Source organism: Leptopilina boulardi, unplaced genomic scaffold (genome assembly GCF_019393585.1).
Source record: "Leptopilina boulardi isolate dan_hultmark-lab unplaced genomic scaffold, ZJU_Lbou_2.1 LbouV2_297, whole genome shotgun sequence".
NCBI classification, from domain to species: domain Eukaryota; kingdom Metazoa; phylum Arthropoda; class Insecta; order Hymenoptera; family Figitidae; genus Leptopilina; species Leptopilina boulardi.
Window position 1 is genome coordinate 413,951 of NW_026137859.1, and position 14,920 is coordinate 428,870.

A 14,920-nucleotide genomic window follows, 5' to 3' on the forward strand; every position below is an offset into this window, starting at 1 on the left:
TCTTGTGTTTAACTTTTTTATATTGAACGTTAAAGAGTGCCATTTGAACTTATCAAATACAACGCCAGATAACTTTTTATGGAAATTGCGTGAGGATTATTTAATTAATAATCAAAAGACTAGCTTAATTTTTTAATTCTATCCGCCATTTTGAATTTTAAATAGAGATTTGTCATCAACCATTTAAAAATTTTTTAAAACTGATATCGGATTTGTAATCAGCGACCAAAAAACCCCTATGTAGACATTTTTACGAAATTAGCACAATTTTTTAAATTTGTGGTCCGCCATTTATAATTTTTAAAAACTGACATCAAATTTGTAACCAGCAACCTCGAAAACCCCCGAGTTGTAATTTTCACGAGCCTAGCTCAATTTTTAATTTTATCCGCCATATTTAATCCGCCATTTTGAATTTTGAAAGGAGATACGTTATCAGTTTGTAAGGAAACTATGTTGTCGTTATTTTTATCTTCATATGTGAAGCTTTAAACAATAATATAGATCATATTAGTGAATTTTTTATGTCGTTTAGGCGCCATATTTAAGTCGCCATTTTGAATTTCAAAAAGCGCCCAACGGGGTTAAAAAGTAGACATTCCAAGCTAATTTTTCCAATATGCTAAATTTTTTTTAAATTAAACCAATTATGGAGAGATGGGGTGGTCCGGTTGACAAAGAACGTCCCATATATATATCATTACTATATTATTATCATTATCATTATAAACTTATTCCGTTCCTAATTAATTTTTAATTGCAGAATAGATGAAAATTTAGTTTTCGGATGCAAGTTAAAATATAGTTTATGTTCATATTAAAATATAAATAAATTTCTGCTGTTCAAATTTAAAAACTTTTTATTAACTAATGTAAATTTAATCAAAATAATATTTAATATTTTTAGTAAATTTAAATAGGTGGTTCGCCCCCCTAGTATATATATATATTTTTTTTTTAAACTAGTTTTAATTGGAAAAATAAATTATTGTATAAAATTGATATATATATTTTTACTCATTGTGTTAGATGTCTGGAAAACAAGCAGGTTATCATGCCTTGGCCGAATTTTATCAGTCACTGGTTTGTAAAACTCAAAAACAAGTTGGTATGGAGATAGCTAGATTAGAGGTAAGTAACATAGATGTGAACGGTACAGTCGTTGCTCTCTTGATAGTGATTGCCCACATTACAATAATTTCAAAAATACTTAAAAATAGTATATTATAGTAGATACCACTCGTGCTAGAAACACCAACTTGGTGAAAAAGCCATTCATTTTTTCTACCGATGAAAAAAATTAACTTTTTACTCGGACGTCAGGTCATGTTTGTTCCTGAGGGATAAAAATTCTCTTGTCATATTTTATTTTGTGTACGAATCTGAATTCTGCATATTTTTTTTTGTTTAAGGTGTAAAAAAGAGACATCAATTGATACTTTAGGAATAAAATATTATATTGTTTTGAAAACATTGACAATAACCTCAAATTTATCTCACATTTTAACTTTAATACAACTCAATACACTTTTGCATTTTGATTGATTTGAATTATTTCTAATAAAAGATAACTATTTTAAAATATTTTTTCTTCAATATTTTCAAGCATTCATTAGTTTTTACTGAATATTTCCAAATTTTATGTGGGCAATCACTGTCGAATTTTATGATCAATTGTATGACAGGGCCAATAAGTATTTTTTTCTTTCTAGGTGAGATATATCTTAATTTTTCTTATTTACGTTCATATCTTAAAATAAGTTACTTTTTATTTGTAACTATTTATTTAATTATTTAAATATTTGAAGTTCCTAGTTCTAAAGACATCTCTGAGGAACATTACATAATAGATTATATAAAATAAATTGGTATTTAGTGGTAACAAAAATCTAATAATGAATAAAGTTAATACTGATCAATATTAATTAAGTACATATATCTTTATTAGAGTATTCTAATAACACAGGTCTAAAAAATAAAACTTTTTTCAGTATTTATTTTCTCCTTAACTTGACGTGCTAGAGACCTCTATTGGGGTCGTCCACATATTACATAACGCTTTTTTTGGCAATTTTAGACACTCCCCTCCCCCCTCGTAACACTACCGTAACGGTGGATAAAGACCCCCCTCCCCCCACTTATGTTACGTAACATTTTGATTTCTTTAAAAATGATTATAATTTATCAATTAAACGACAACGAAATGATATTTTATAAAAATATTTTTATTTAACTTAATGAGAAAATGGGGCATGGAATAAAAAATCGAATTTTTTAAAATTTTATTTTCTTATATTTTCAAGTTTAAAAAATAATATTGTTGATAAGACCGTTTTCTCAGACTCGGTCGCATGTTTGAATTTTTTCGAATATTTTCTATAAATGTGGTTAAAAAAAACTTGGTCTGTTAACATCTTCAAAACATACAATTAAATCAAATTGTTATTTCATTAATCGTGAAAAATTAATATTTAACATGCATTTCATATATAAATATAAGTTAATGTAATTGAAAAATATTTTAAGCGCAAATTCAAGCATCAAACACTGAATAAACAGTTCAGAAGAAAAACAAAAGAGTAATCAATATAAAATTCGTTTATACTTACGTGCAATAAATATTAACACCACACACATAGCAAATTTGAAATTTTTTTCGCCTCATTTTATTTTGGATGTCTATTGCGACCAACTAGAATTTTATTTCTTAAACACAAAACTAAGGGTATGACCATATCGTTTCTGTTATAAATAAGGTTAAGTTCACTTGTCTGTTACTTGTTCATGATCATAGTCTCAGAGTGCAGTCGCTCGTGCGTTCTTGATTTTTAAAGCAAAGAGACTGCACCCTGAGATAAGAAAATAAACTACCAATCCGTGTATCACTTGTAGAAAGAAATAACAGGGAATACCCGCCAAAATTTATGCTAGTGAAAATAGTTTCATTATTACTTCATGTGATTATTTTTTTCTTTCAATAAATAATTTTTTTATTTGTTACGTAACACTATACTTCGACCCCCCCTTCCCCATCGTAATAAGACCATAACAGTGCACAGTGGGGCCAAAAACACGTCCGTGGACAAATTAACTTAGAGCCTACAAATTTCAACCGATTTTGACGTTCTTTGAATTGACTTAAAGGTAATAAAATTCCATACAGCGCTGTCGTTTTTGTTTTTTTAAAAAAAAATTTTTTCTATTGTTTATTTATTGTTAAAGTTGAAAAATTTTTTTTTCTTCTCTAAAAACTACATAAGTTTTTCAAAAAGGACGGTATTACATCAACAAAGCCTAAAATTGTTAAAGCAATGATTTGAGAACATTTTCTGAGATTTAAATAATTGTTTAAAAATTTTTTTTAATTGTTATTAACAAATTAGCGGACTAAAGACGATTTAATTGTTTTTTTTACTTTTAGCAATTGAAATGCATGTAATCTTTTGTATTTAAGGGCCAAAAGTAATTAACATTGAAAATAATTATTATAAACTAATTATTGTTATTTTTTAAACAATTTTTATAAACAATTTTCTTTATCTTAGTTCTTTATAACTAAATTATTTAAATATTGTGTTCAGTCTACTATATTATTACTCAAGATGAACAAATATTGCTAAATTTTGACAATTTTCAACTTAGCTTTGTTTAAACAACTCTTAATTAACAAATACACAATGACGTTGTTTTTAGTTGTTTCAAATTCGTTTTTTTTCAAGACTCCTTCCCACGTGAAAAAGTTCCCGGAAGACTCCCGGGAATCTCCCGGGAATTTCTCAGAAAAAATTCCCGCAAACTTGTTAACCCTTACGTGAAGCATTGTAGGTGTCTCTGAAACAAAAAACTTTTGTTTAAGGCGTAAAAAATTTTTGTAAGTATTTAAAAAGTTTCATTTAACACTAGGAAGTACCCAGAAGCATATTTAAAGTTTAGGTTATGAAATTTCAAATTCAGACAATTTTGTTGGTATTTTTGTATGTTACGTTTAATACTTCGAGAATGTTTTATAGTTAAAAAAAATTAATCAAAATGTTTTATTCTGTAATTTAGTAAATGTCTGTACATAAAAGTTTAATAAAAATTAAAAAAATCAACGATATTTTTGAAGATATTTTAGTTGTTTTTCAAGAATTAAAAATATAAATATAAATTGATAAATAAATAATCAGAAGAAAAAATTTTAATTATGATAAAAACTTTTTGTTTGAAATTACATGGAATAAATAATTAACTGATTTATATTTAATTTGACAGAGACAGTTGATAAAAATCAATTGACCTAGGAGCAAATATTTAAAGGTTAATTGAAGATATTTGATTTTGACTGAGTTTAGGTAATATGATAATTGCTTCTCGTAAACGATTGAGCTGTTTAACATAAACTTCCCTGAAAAAGTTTATGAAAACGACCTGAACACTAGGAAAGTATTTTGAAACTTCCTAGTGATCATTTATCACGTTTTAAGGTTAACTTGTTCCAGAAGTTGACGAAAAATTACCCTGAGTAATCATAGGTACCTGGAATTCTCTTGTAGCGATCGTCTTTCATATTTTAGGGTTTTCTTCCTCGAAGAAGTTATCGAAATTTAACTAACTTTTAGAGAAGTACCTGGAGAGATCCTAGTAATCGACTATTGATTTTTTTTCAGTTTAATACATTGGAAAATGTCGATTAATTACCTGGATCTCAGACTGAAACCTTGAATAGGTTCCTATAAGTAATTAACATGCAAAATATGATTAACCTAAACTTTAAATATGCTTCTGGGTACTTCCTAGTGTTAAATGAAACATTTTAAATACTTACAAAAATTTTTTACGCCTTAAACAAAAGTTTTTTGTTTCAGAGACACCTACAATGCTTCACGTAAGGGTTAACAAGTTTGCGGGAATTTTTTCTGAGAAATTCCCGGGAGATTCCCGGGAATCAACTCCCGGGAGATTCCCGGGAATCAACTCCCGGGAAATTCCCGGGAACTTTTTCACGTGGGCTTAATTTTTAAATATTTTTATATTACACCGTCCGACACGATTTTTCACACATGAAAAAATCAATGATTTTCAGAAACACCAAAAAAAAGATACCCGTGTCTGTCCGTTTTGCTAGATCAGGTCATTTTTTGCTTTTAGGGGTAAAATCAACCCTTAAATGAAAGGTGATAGGAAATCTTGTACAAATAAATAATTTTTTATGAAACCTGGTATCTCGGGGTTTTCCGGGTCGCTGATTACGAATCTGATGTCGGATTTTCAAAATTCAAAATGGCGGATCCAATATGGCGGTTAAAATTTATAATAATTCACCAATTCATTTGAAAGTTGTTACTTAGGGGTTTTTGGGGTCGCTGATTGCGAATATGATGTCAGATTTTCAAAATTCAAAATGGCGGATTCAATATAGCGGTCGAAATTATAAAAGTTCATCGAATTCACTTGAAACTTGTTACTTGAAGGTTTTTGGGGTCGCTGATAACGAATATGATGTCAGATTTTAATAATTCAAAATGGCGGATCCAATATGGCGGTCGAAATTTATAAATATTAATCATTTTTTATAAAACTTGGTGTCTAGAAGTTTTTGGGGTCGCTGAGCACAAATCTGAAGTCAGATTTTTAAAATTCAAAATGGCAGATTCAATATAGCGTTTGAAATTTTTAAAAATTCGTCGAATTCACTTGAAACTTGTTACTTGAAGGTTTTTGGGGTTGCTGATTACGAATTTGATGTCGGCTTTTCAAAATTCAAAATGGCGGATCCAATATGGTGGTCGAAATTTATAAATGTTTTTATGTTGTTATTATTATTATTATTATTATGTTATTATCAGCGACCTCAAAAGCCCCTAGACATCAAATTTTATAAAAAATAATTAATATTTATAAATTTCGACTGCCATATTGGATCCGCCATGTTGAATTTTCAAAATCTGACATCATATTCGTTATCAGCGACCCCAAAAACCTTCAAGTAACAAGTTTCAAGTGAATTCGACGAATTTTTAAAAATTTCAAACGCTATATTGAATCTGTCATTTTGAATTTTAAAAATCTGACATCATATTCGCAATCAGCGACCCCAAAAACCTTAAAGTAACAAGTTTCAAGTAAATTCGATGAACTTTTATAAATTTCGAACGCCATATTGAATCCACCATTTTGAATTTTGAAAATCTGACATCAGATTCGTAATCAGCGACCCGGAAAACCCCGAGATACCAGGTTTCATAAAAAATTATTAATTTGTACAAGATTTCCTATCACCTTTCATTTAAGGGCTGTTTTTACCTCTAAAAGCAAAAAATGACCTGATCTAGCAAAACGGACAGACACGGGTATCTTTTTTTTGGTGTTTCTGAAAATCATTGATTTTTTCATGTGTGAAAAATCGTGTCGGACGGTGTAATATAAAAATATTTAAAAATTAAGGAGTCTTGAAAAAAAACGAATTTGAAACAACTAAAAACAACGTCACTGTGTATTTGTTAATTAAGAGTTGTTTAAACAAAGCTAAGTTGAAAATTGTCAAAATTTAGCAATATTTGTTCATCTTGAGTAATAATATAGTAGACTGAACACAATATTTAAATAATTTAGTTATAAAGAACTAAGATAAAGAAAATTGTTTATAAAAATTGTTTAAAAAATAACAATAATTAGTTTATAATAATTATTTTCAATGTTAATTACTTTTGGCCCTTAAATACAAAAGATTACATGCATTTCAATTGCTAAAAGTAAAAAAAACAATTAAATCGTCTTTAGTCCGCTAATTTGTTAATAACAATTAAAAAAAATTTTTAAACAATTATTTAAATCTCAGAAAATGTTCTCAAATCATTGCTTTAACAATTTTAGGCTTTGTTGATGTAATACCGTCCTTTTTGAAAAACTTATGTAGTTTTTAGAGAAGAAAAAAAAAATTTTTCAACTTTAACAATAAATAAACAATAGAAAAAATTTTTTTTTAAAAAAACAAAAACGACAGCGCTGTGTGGAATTTTATTACCTTTAAGTCAATTCAAAGAACGTCAAAATCGGTTGAAATTTGTAGGCTCTAAGTTAATTTGTCCACGGACGTGTTTTTGGCCCCACTGTGCAGTGTCTGGTAACCCCCCCCCCCTCCCCCCTTGAGCGTTACGTAATATATGGACGGCCCCTATAGGCATAAATTAAACCTTAAATCGTACACTTTAAGACCCATATGCGCAAGAAAAAAAAGTATTTTTGAAAAAATGGGGGTAATTACCCCAATAAACTTTTTGGATGTCTCGAACCTAATTTTTTTAAAAAATTCCAAATATTTTTTATCTTGTGCATATGAGTTTTAATATGAGTGTACAATCTTTTATTTAATTTAAGCCTATATATAGAAGTCTCTATCACGTCAGGTTAAGGAGAAAAAAAATACTGAAAACCCTGTAAAACACGGTTATTGGAGACTTTACCCTTACTTTAATCAAAATCCTGACATGATACGCAATTTTAGAATCTGAAATCGTGTTCAGCACACAAAAATTCATCGGAAACCACTCTGATATTTCAAAAAAAAAATCCTTGTAGACCTGTGTAATTAATTAAATAAAAATTATTGATTTATTAGACTATTCAGATTACATTTCAGTTGGTTTTATTTTTATAATTTGGAATCTTAAATTACATATATATATATATATATATATATATATATATATATATAATCCACAAATGTTTAAACTGTCAATCACTGTACCGTTTATCCCCATTATTCTGTTTGAATAAAAAATGTACTTAAGAAATTTAAAATTGTAATTTATTTTCAGTATGCGGTTGAGCTTTTTAAAATTGCACAAAATCGTTCAAATAAATCTAATTTATTTCAAGATTATGCTATTAAAGCTCAAAAAATGTTTAATGATTCTAAAAGGGATAATGATTTTATTTATCATGAAAGAATTCCAGACGTTAAGAGCTTAGAACCTATTGGTAAAGCATGTTTAGCAAAACTGTTTCCTGTACCAGAAACTTTCTCTTCAGAATTTAAAGGTTTGTTCAATAATTATAATAAATATAAATATCGGCCATTTCACTGACTTTCGTCTGAAAGTAGTTGCGACCAAATTTGTAAAAAATATAGTTTTAATATATGTAAAACTTGATGATTCCCTGAGTTCATTAACCATAATATTATGGTAAAAAATTTATTCCCTTTAAAATTATTAATTATCAAATGTAAGAGGTTCACAATTTGATGTCGTAATCATAAATTTTTTAATTTTTTTAAGAAAGCAATTATTAAAAAAACCGTTGATTGTCCTGATTTTTTTTCTCGACGCAAGACGTGTAGTATTTTTAACCCTAGAATGGAAATATGACTTTTTTACCCTCTAATGGAAAAACGGGGTTGTTTGGCACCTCAGATTTGAAACGTATGTGTAAGGTTTCTATTTTACTAAAAACAACTTTTATATAGTGGAGTTTTTACGTTTATTTTAATAAGGAAGACAATGGCATAATGCATTTTCTATTAAAGTGGAAAAAAATTATATAAATGATGTAAAAACAAAAGAGTACAGGGAAAAATAAAAAATTTTGCAAGGGTATAGCTGGATAAGTATGGAAAAATTGCCCACGCTCGTATTTTATTCATATCATTACTATATGTTCCCACCCACATGAATATAACTTTCTGAAATTTTTAACTCAAAATTTTGCGTTTTTTGGGAGTTATGAAGAGTAAAGAAAAATCCAAAAAGGCATTTTTCTCGAAAACTACTAGATGGATTTTAATGAGATTTGGATATGTTATAGAGACAAGTAATACGATTATAAAAAAAAATTGTCACCATTTTTTTTTCAAAAGACTCAAAAATTTGAATTTTGAAATTAAAAAAAAATTTTTTTGGAGTTCCATTCAATTCGTACATCAAAATTTTTTTTCCATTTTACTATACAATATACCAAAAATTTTGGATTTTGAAATTTTTTTTGGAGTTCTATTGAATTGGTACACCAAATTTTTTTACCATTTTACTCTTCCAAGTGTCCCACTTAATAAAAACAATTATGCCTGGCATGATTTGAAGGTGCGTCACCGTGAAAAACTTAAAAAACCCTTCGAAGGACTGTCAAACTTTTACAAATAGATCTATTTTCAGAAATCTATTTTGTAGAGAGACAAAATAATTTTCTATAAAAAAAATTTTTACAATTGCGGATAGGTCTTAATAAATCAGCACCAAAATTGCGGATAATTGTTTACAGTCTTTACTTGAAAACAAGACAATAAAATACTTCGACCTTTAGGATAATTGTTAAGAAAGACACCAGGTAAAACTTTTTTTGAGTTAAAATAATGAAAAAAAATTAATGTCGATAAATTAAATATAAGCACTTTTTTACGAAAAACTCTAACAGTACTTTCTCGGAAATAACAAACAGGAATGCATTTTTCATTTGAAGAATTAATAAAAACTAAAAAGTACACCAGCTAAAATTCACCAATCACGAAAATAATGACAATAACTTTTTCAACATACAATCATATTAACACTATTTTCCTGATTTTGATAGTCGTTTGGTAGGTAATACATCAATAAATGTTTCGCGATTCTGCGTACAGGAGGAGATTAACGTGATTGGTAAATCTTAGCTGCTATACTTTTTAGTTTTTATTAATTCTCCACTTGAAAATTGCATTCTTGTTTGTTATTTCCATGTTATTTCCAAGAAAGTACTGTTACAGTTTGTTAAAGACGGAAGTTAATTAACAAAAGAAAATAAAATAGATAATTTGACGAGAAAATAATAAAGTTAGAAATAATACTAATTTTTATTTTAATAAATTGATTACAATTAAAACAACATTTACTTTAAGCTACTTGATTGAAAATCAAGTCTCACAAAAATCACTTATTACAAGCAAAACAAAGAGATCAAATAAAAGGCAATTTTCATCAATAAGAAAATAATTTATGTGTTTGAACTAAATGTAATAGTGTTTGTTTTTCGTTTATAGATTCTTTGTGTTAGAATTAATACATAAAGATTTAAAACAACTCACCAAAGAATGATAAAATAAATGTTACAGATAAGTATCAAATTACTTTTCCAACGCTTGAGAGTTTGACATTCGTATTTTATATGTGATTCTCAAATATGCGGAAGTCTATTTTGCCTTCCTCTGTTCTTTATGAATTTCTTTTTACTAAACTTGTAATATTTATTGTTTTTAAACAATTATTTTTATTTTTCAAAAATCTGCTTATTAAAAATTCAGAATATTGGGGGTAATTACCCCAATAAACTTTTTGGATGTCTCGAACCTAATTTTTTTAAAAAATTCCAAATATTTTTTATCTTGTGCATATGAGTTTTAATATGAGTGTACAATCTTTTATTTAATTTAAGCCTATATATAGAAGTCTCTATCACGTCAGGTTAAGGAGAAAAAAAATACTGAAAACCCTGTAAAACACGGTTATTGGAGACTTTACCCTTACTTTAATCAAAATCCTGACATGATACGCAATTTTAGAATCTGAAATCGTGTTCAGCACACAAAAATTCATCGGAAACCACTCTGATATTTCAAAAAAAAAATCCTTGTAGACCTGTGTAATTAATTAAATAAAAATTATTGATTTATTAGACTATTCAGATTACATTTCAGTTGGTTTTATTTTTATAATTTGGAATCTTAAATTACATATATATATATATATATATATATATATATATATATATAATCCACAAATGTTTAAACTGTCAATCACTGTACCGTTTATCCCCATTATTCTGTTTGAATAAAAAATGTACTTAAGAAATTTAAAATTGTAATTTATTTTCAGTATGCGGTTGAGCTTTTTAAAATTGCACAAAATCGTTCAAATAAATCTAATTTATTTCAAGATTATGCTATTAAAGCTCAAAAAATGTTTAATGATTCTAAAAGGGATAATGATTTTATTTATCATGAAAGAATTCCAGACGTTAAGAGCTTAGAACCTATTGGTAAAGCATGTTTAGCAAAACTGTTTCCTGTACCAGAAACTTTCTCTTCAGAATTTAAAGGTTTGTTCAATAATTATAATAAATATAAATATCGGCCATTTCACTGACTTTCGTCTGAAAGTAGTTGCGACCAAATTTGTAAAAAATATAGTTTTAATATATGTAAAACTTGATGATTCCCTGAGTTCATTAACCATAATATTATGGTAAAAAATTTATTCCCTTTAAAATTATTAATTATCAAATGTAAGAGGTTCACAATTTGATGTCGTAATCATAAATTTTTTAATTTTTTTAAGAAAGCAATTATTAAAAAAACCGTTGATTGTCCTGATTTTTTTTCTCGACGCAAGACGTGTAGTATTTTTAACCCTAGAATGGAAATATGACTTTTTTACCCTCTAATGGAAAAACGGGGTTGTTTGGCACCTCAGATTTGAAACGTATGTGTAAGGTTTCTATTTTACTAAAAACAACTTTTATATAGTGGAGTTTTTACGTTTATTTTAATAAGGAAGACAATGGCATAATGCATTTTCTATTAAAGTGGAAAAAAATTATATAAATGATGTAAAAACAAAAGAGTACAGGGAAAAATAAAAAATTTTGCAAGGGTATAGCTGGATAAGTATGGAAAAATTGCCCACGCTCGTATTTTATTCATATCATTACTATATGTTCCCACCCACATGAATATAACTTTCTGAAATTTTTAACTCAAAATTTTGCGTTTTTTGGGAGTTATGAAGAGTAAAGAAAAATCCAAAAAGGCATTTTTCTCGAAAACTACTAGATGGATTTTAATGAGATTTGGATATGTTATAGAGACAAGTAATACGATTATAAAAAAAAATTGTCACCATTTTTTTTTCAAAAGACTCAAAAATTTGAATTTTGAAATTAAAAAAAAATTTTTTTGGAGTTCCATTCAATTCGTACATCAAAATTTTTTTTCCATTTTACTATACAATATACCAAAAATTTTGGATTTTGAAATTTTTTTTGGAGTTCTATTGAATTGGTACACCAAATTTTTTTACCATTTTACTCTTCCAAGTGTCCCACTTAATAAAAACAATTATGCCTGGCATGATTTGAAGGTGCGTCACCGTGAAAAACTTAAAAAACCCTTCGAAGGACTGTCAAACTTTTACAAATAGATCTATTTTCAGAAATCTATTTTGTAGAGAGACAAAATAATTTTCTATAAAAAAAATTTTTACAATTGCGGATAGGTCTTAATAAATCAGCACCAAAATTGCGGATAATTGTTTACAGTCTTTACTTGAAAACAAGACAATAAAATACTTCGACCTTTAGGATAATTGTTAAGAAAGACACCAGGTAAAACTTTTTTTGAGTTAAAATAATGAAAAAAAATTAATGTCGATAAATTAAATATAAGCACTTTTTTACGAAAAACTCTAACAGTACTTTCTCGGAAATAACAAACAGGAATGCATTTTTCATTTGAAGAATTAATAAAAACTAAAAAGTACACCAGCTAAAATTCACCAATCACGAAAATAATGACAATAACTTTTTCAACATACAATCATATTAACACTATTTTCCTGATTTTGATAGTCGTTTGGTAGGTAATACATCAATAAATGTTTCGCGATTCTGCGTACAGGAGGAGATTAACGTGATTGGTAAATCTTAGCTGCTATACTTTTTAGTTTTTATTAATTCTCCACTTGAAAATTGCATTCTTGTTTGTTATTTCCATGTTATTTCCAAGAAAGTACTGTTACAGTTTGTTAAAGACGGAAGTTAATTAACAAAAGAAAATAAAATAGATAATTTGACGAGAAAATAATAAAGTTAGAAATAATACTAATTTTTATTTTAATAAATTGATTACAATTAAAACAACATTTACTTTAAGCTACTTGATTGAAAATCAAGTCTCACAAAAATCACTTATTACAAGCAAAACAAAGAGATCAAATAAAAGGCAATTTTCATCAATAAGAAAATAATTTATGTGTTTGAACTAAATGTAATAGTGTTTGTTTTTCGTTTATAGATTCTTTGTGTTAGAATTAATACATAAAGATTTAAAACAACTCACCAAAGAATGATAAAATAAATGTTACAGATAAGTATCAAATTACTTTTCCAACGCTTGAGAGTTTGACATTCGTATTTTATATGTGATTCTCAAATATGCGGAAGTCTATTTTGCCTTCCTCTGTTCTTTATGAATTTCTTTTTACTAAACTTGTAATATTTATTGTTTTTAAACAATTATTTTTATTTTTCAAAAATCTGCTTATTAAAAATTCAGAATATTGGGTTCACCAAACCTGAATTTTCCAAACAGTTAATTTTGAGATATAAACAATTGTTGTAATAAATCAACACCTTCTGAATTTAACTGGTTTCTGCACTTTTATCATTTATGACTCTTTATAATTGTATAATTAAATTTCCTTTTTTTTAAACGATCTTTTATAACTCAATAGATTTCACTAATCATAGAATATTCACTTGTATTTTATAAATAAATTCAACAATTTCAACCCTTACTGCGGGGAACAAACAACAATCTTAACCACTCTCAGTGAGAGTAAAACTTTAATAATCGTCCGCCTTTTTGCGGGAAACACATCCGCTCTGCGGGAAAAACAAATTAAGGGGGTAGTCTGGTGTTTCGATGCCTTTTTGGGAGCTTATTTCAGGATTTATTTTTATTATAAAATAAATTATAATCACACCAAATCTTTTTACTTCGTTTTATTCTAATCATGAAGTGTTGAAAAAAATTATAATCGATTATTTTTTACTATATTTTGTTATTTATATTTAATATTAATGTTTATAACAAAAAAATGCTGGCACAGATGATTTACAAAAATCTATCCGACCGATTGCTCCAATTTTTTTACAGCATATTCTACACAAGCATGGCTCTGGCCCGTACTAGAATAAAACATTTTTGTTAATAAATAACAAAATAGCGGACTATATAAGCAAAAAGATTCAAAAATTGTCTCTTTTTTATTGACAAAAAGTTAAAAATAAAAAAAAGTTATCATTAAAATTGCGTAATTCTAGTACGGGCCACAGCCATACTTGTGTAAAATAAGCTAAAAAAAAAATTGGAGCAATCGGTCGAACAGATTTTTGTAAATCACCTGCGCCAGCATTTTTTTGATATAAACATTAATATTAAATATAAATAACAATGTCTAGTAAAAAATAATCGATTATAATTTTTTTCAACACTTCAAAAGGAGAATAAAACAATGTAAAAAGATTTGGTGTGATTATATTTTATTTTATAATAAAAATAAATTCTGAAATAAGCTCCTAAAAAAAGGCCTAAACACCAGACTACCCCCTTAAGACTCCTCGAAGAATAATTCGGTGGCAACGATCACACCCTGTTTGTATGTTATTTTAAGTAGTGGGAGGGTTGATTTTGCAATCAACACCTCGTTGTTTTAATGCGAGTTTTAGCAAAACTTGCATTTTAATCGTGGCGTGATCGGTTCAACCACCTGAATTACCTTTATGATTTATATGTTTCCTAATTTTCCAAATTAATGTGGCAACTTCTATACATTGTAAGTCCCACAATTGGGGAAATCGATTGACAATTTAGTTCAAATTATTTCGCAATATGAAGTTCAATAATCTGAAATCATTTGCGAAATAACTATTGATTTTGGAATTAAAATAAACGAAAAATAAAATGATAAATAGTTATTAAATTAATTTGAAATATTGTTTGATTATATAGTATTAGAAACTTAATATGTGTGTGTGTGTGTTGTGTATTAATTAACAAATATTATTTTTAAATAATAATATTTGACAAAAAAAAATTAAAAATTTACGGAATTCCGTCCGAAACACAGTTTTTCGTAAACAAGTGCTTATATTTAATTTATCAATATTTTTTTTTATTCTTTTAACTCAA

The 14,920-nt window shown here is 27.3% G+C and overlaps 1 protein-coding gene across 3 annotated transcripts in view; it reads left to right on the forward strand.

The window, feature by feature from the left end:
• Positions 1-14,920, forward strand: part of LOC127282314 (programmed cell death 6-interacting protein) — a 177,553-nt gene that overhangs the window by 71,065 nt on the left and 91,568 nt on the right. For 2 of the 3 annotated variants that reach the window (XM_051306483.1, XM_051306485.1), the window contains 2 exons: positions 1,030-1,131; positions 7,800-8,022. In XM_051306483.1, coding sequence (XP_051162440.1) covers positions 1,030-1,131; positions 7,800-8,022 — 325 coding nt within the window. Of the gene's footprint in view, positions 1-1,029; positions 1,132-7,799; positions 8,023-10,826; positions 11,050-14,920 lie in introns of all 3 variants that reach the window. The other variant, XM_051306484.1, reaches the window with a different exon arrangement.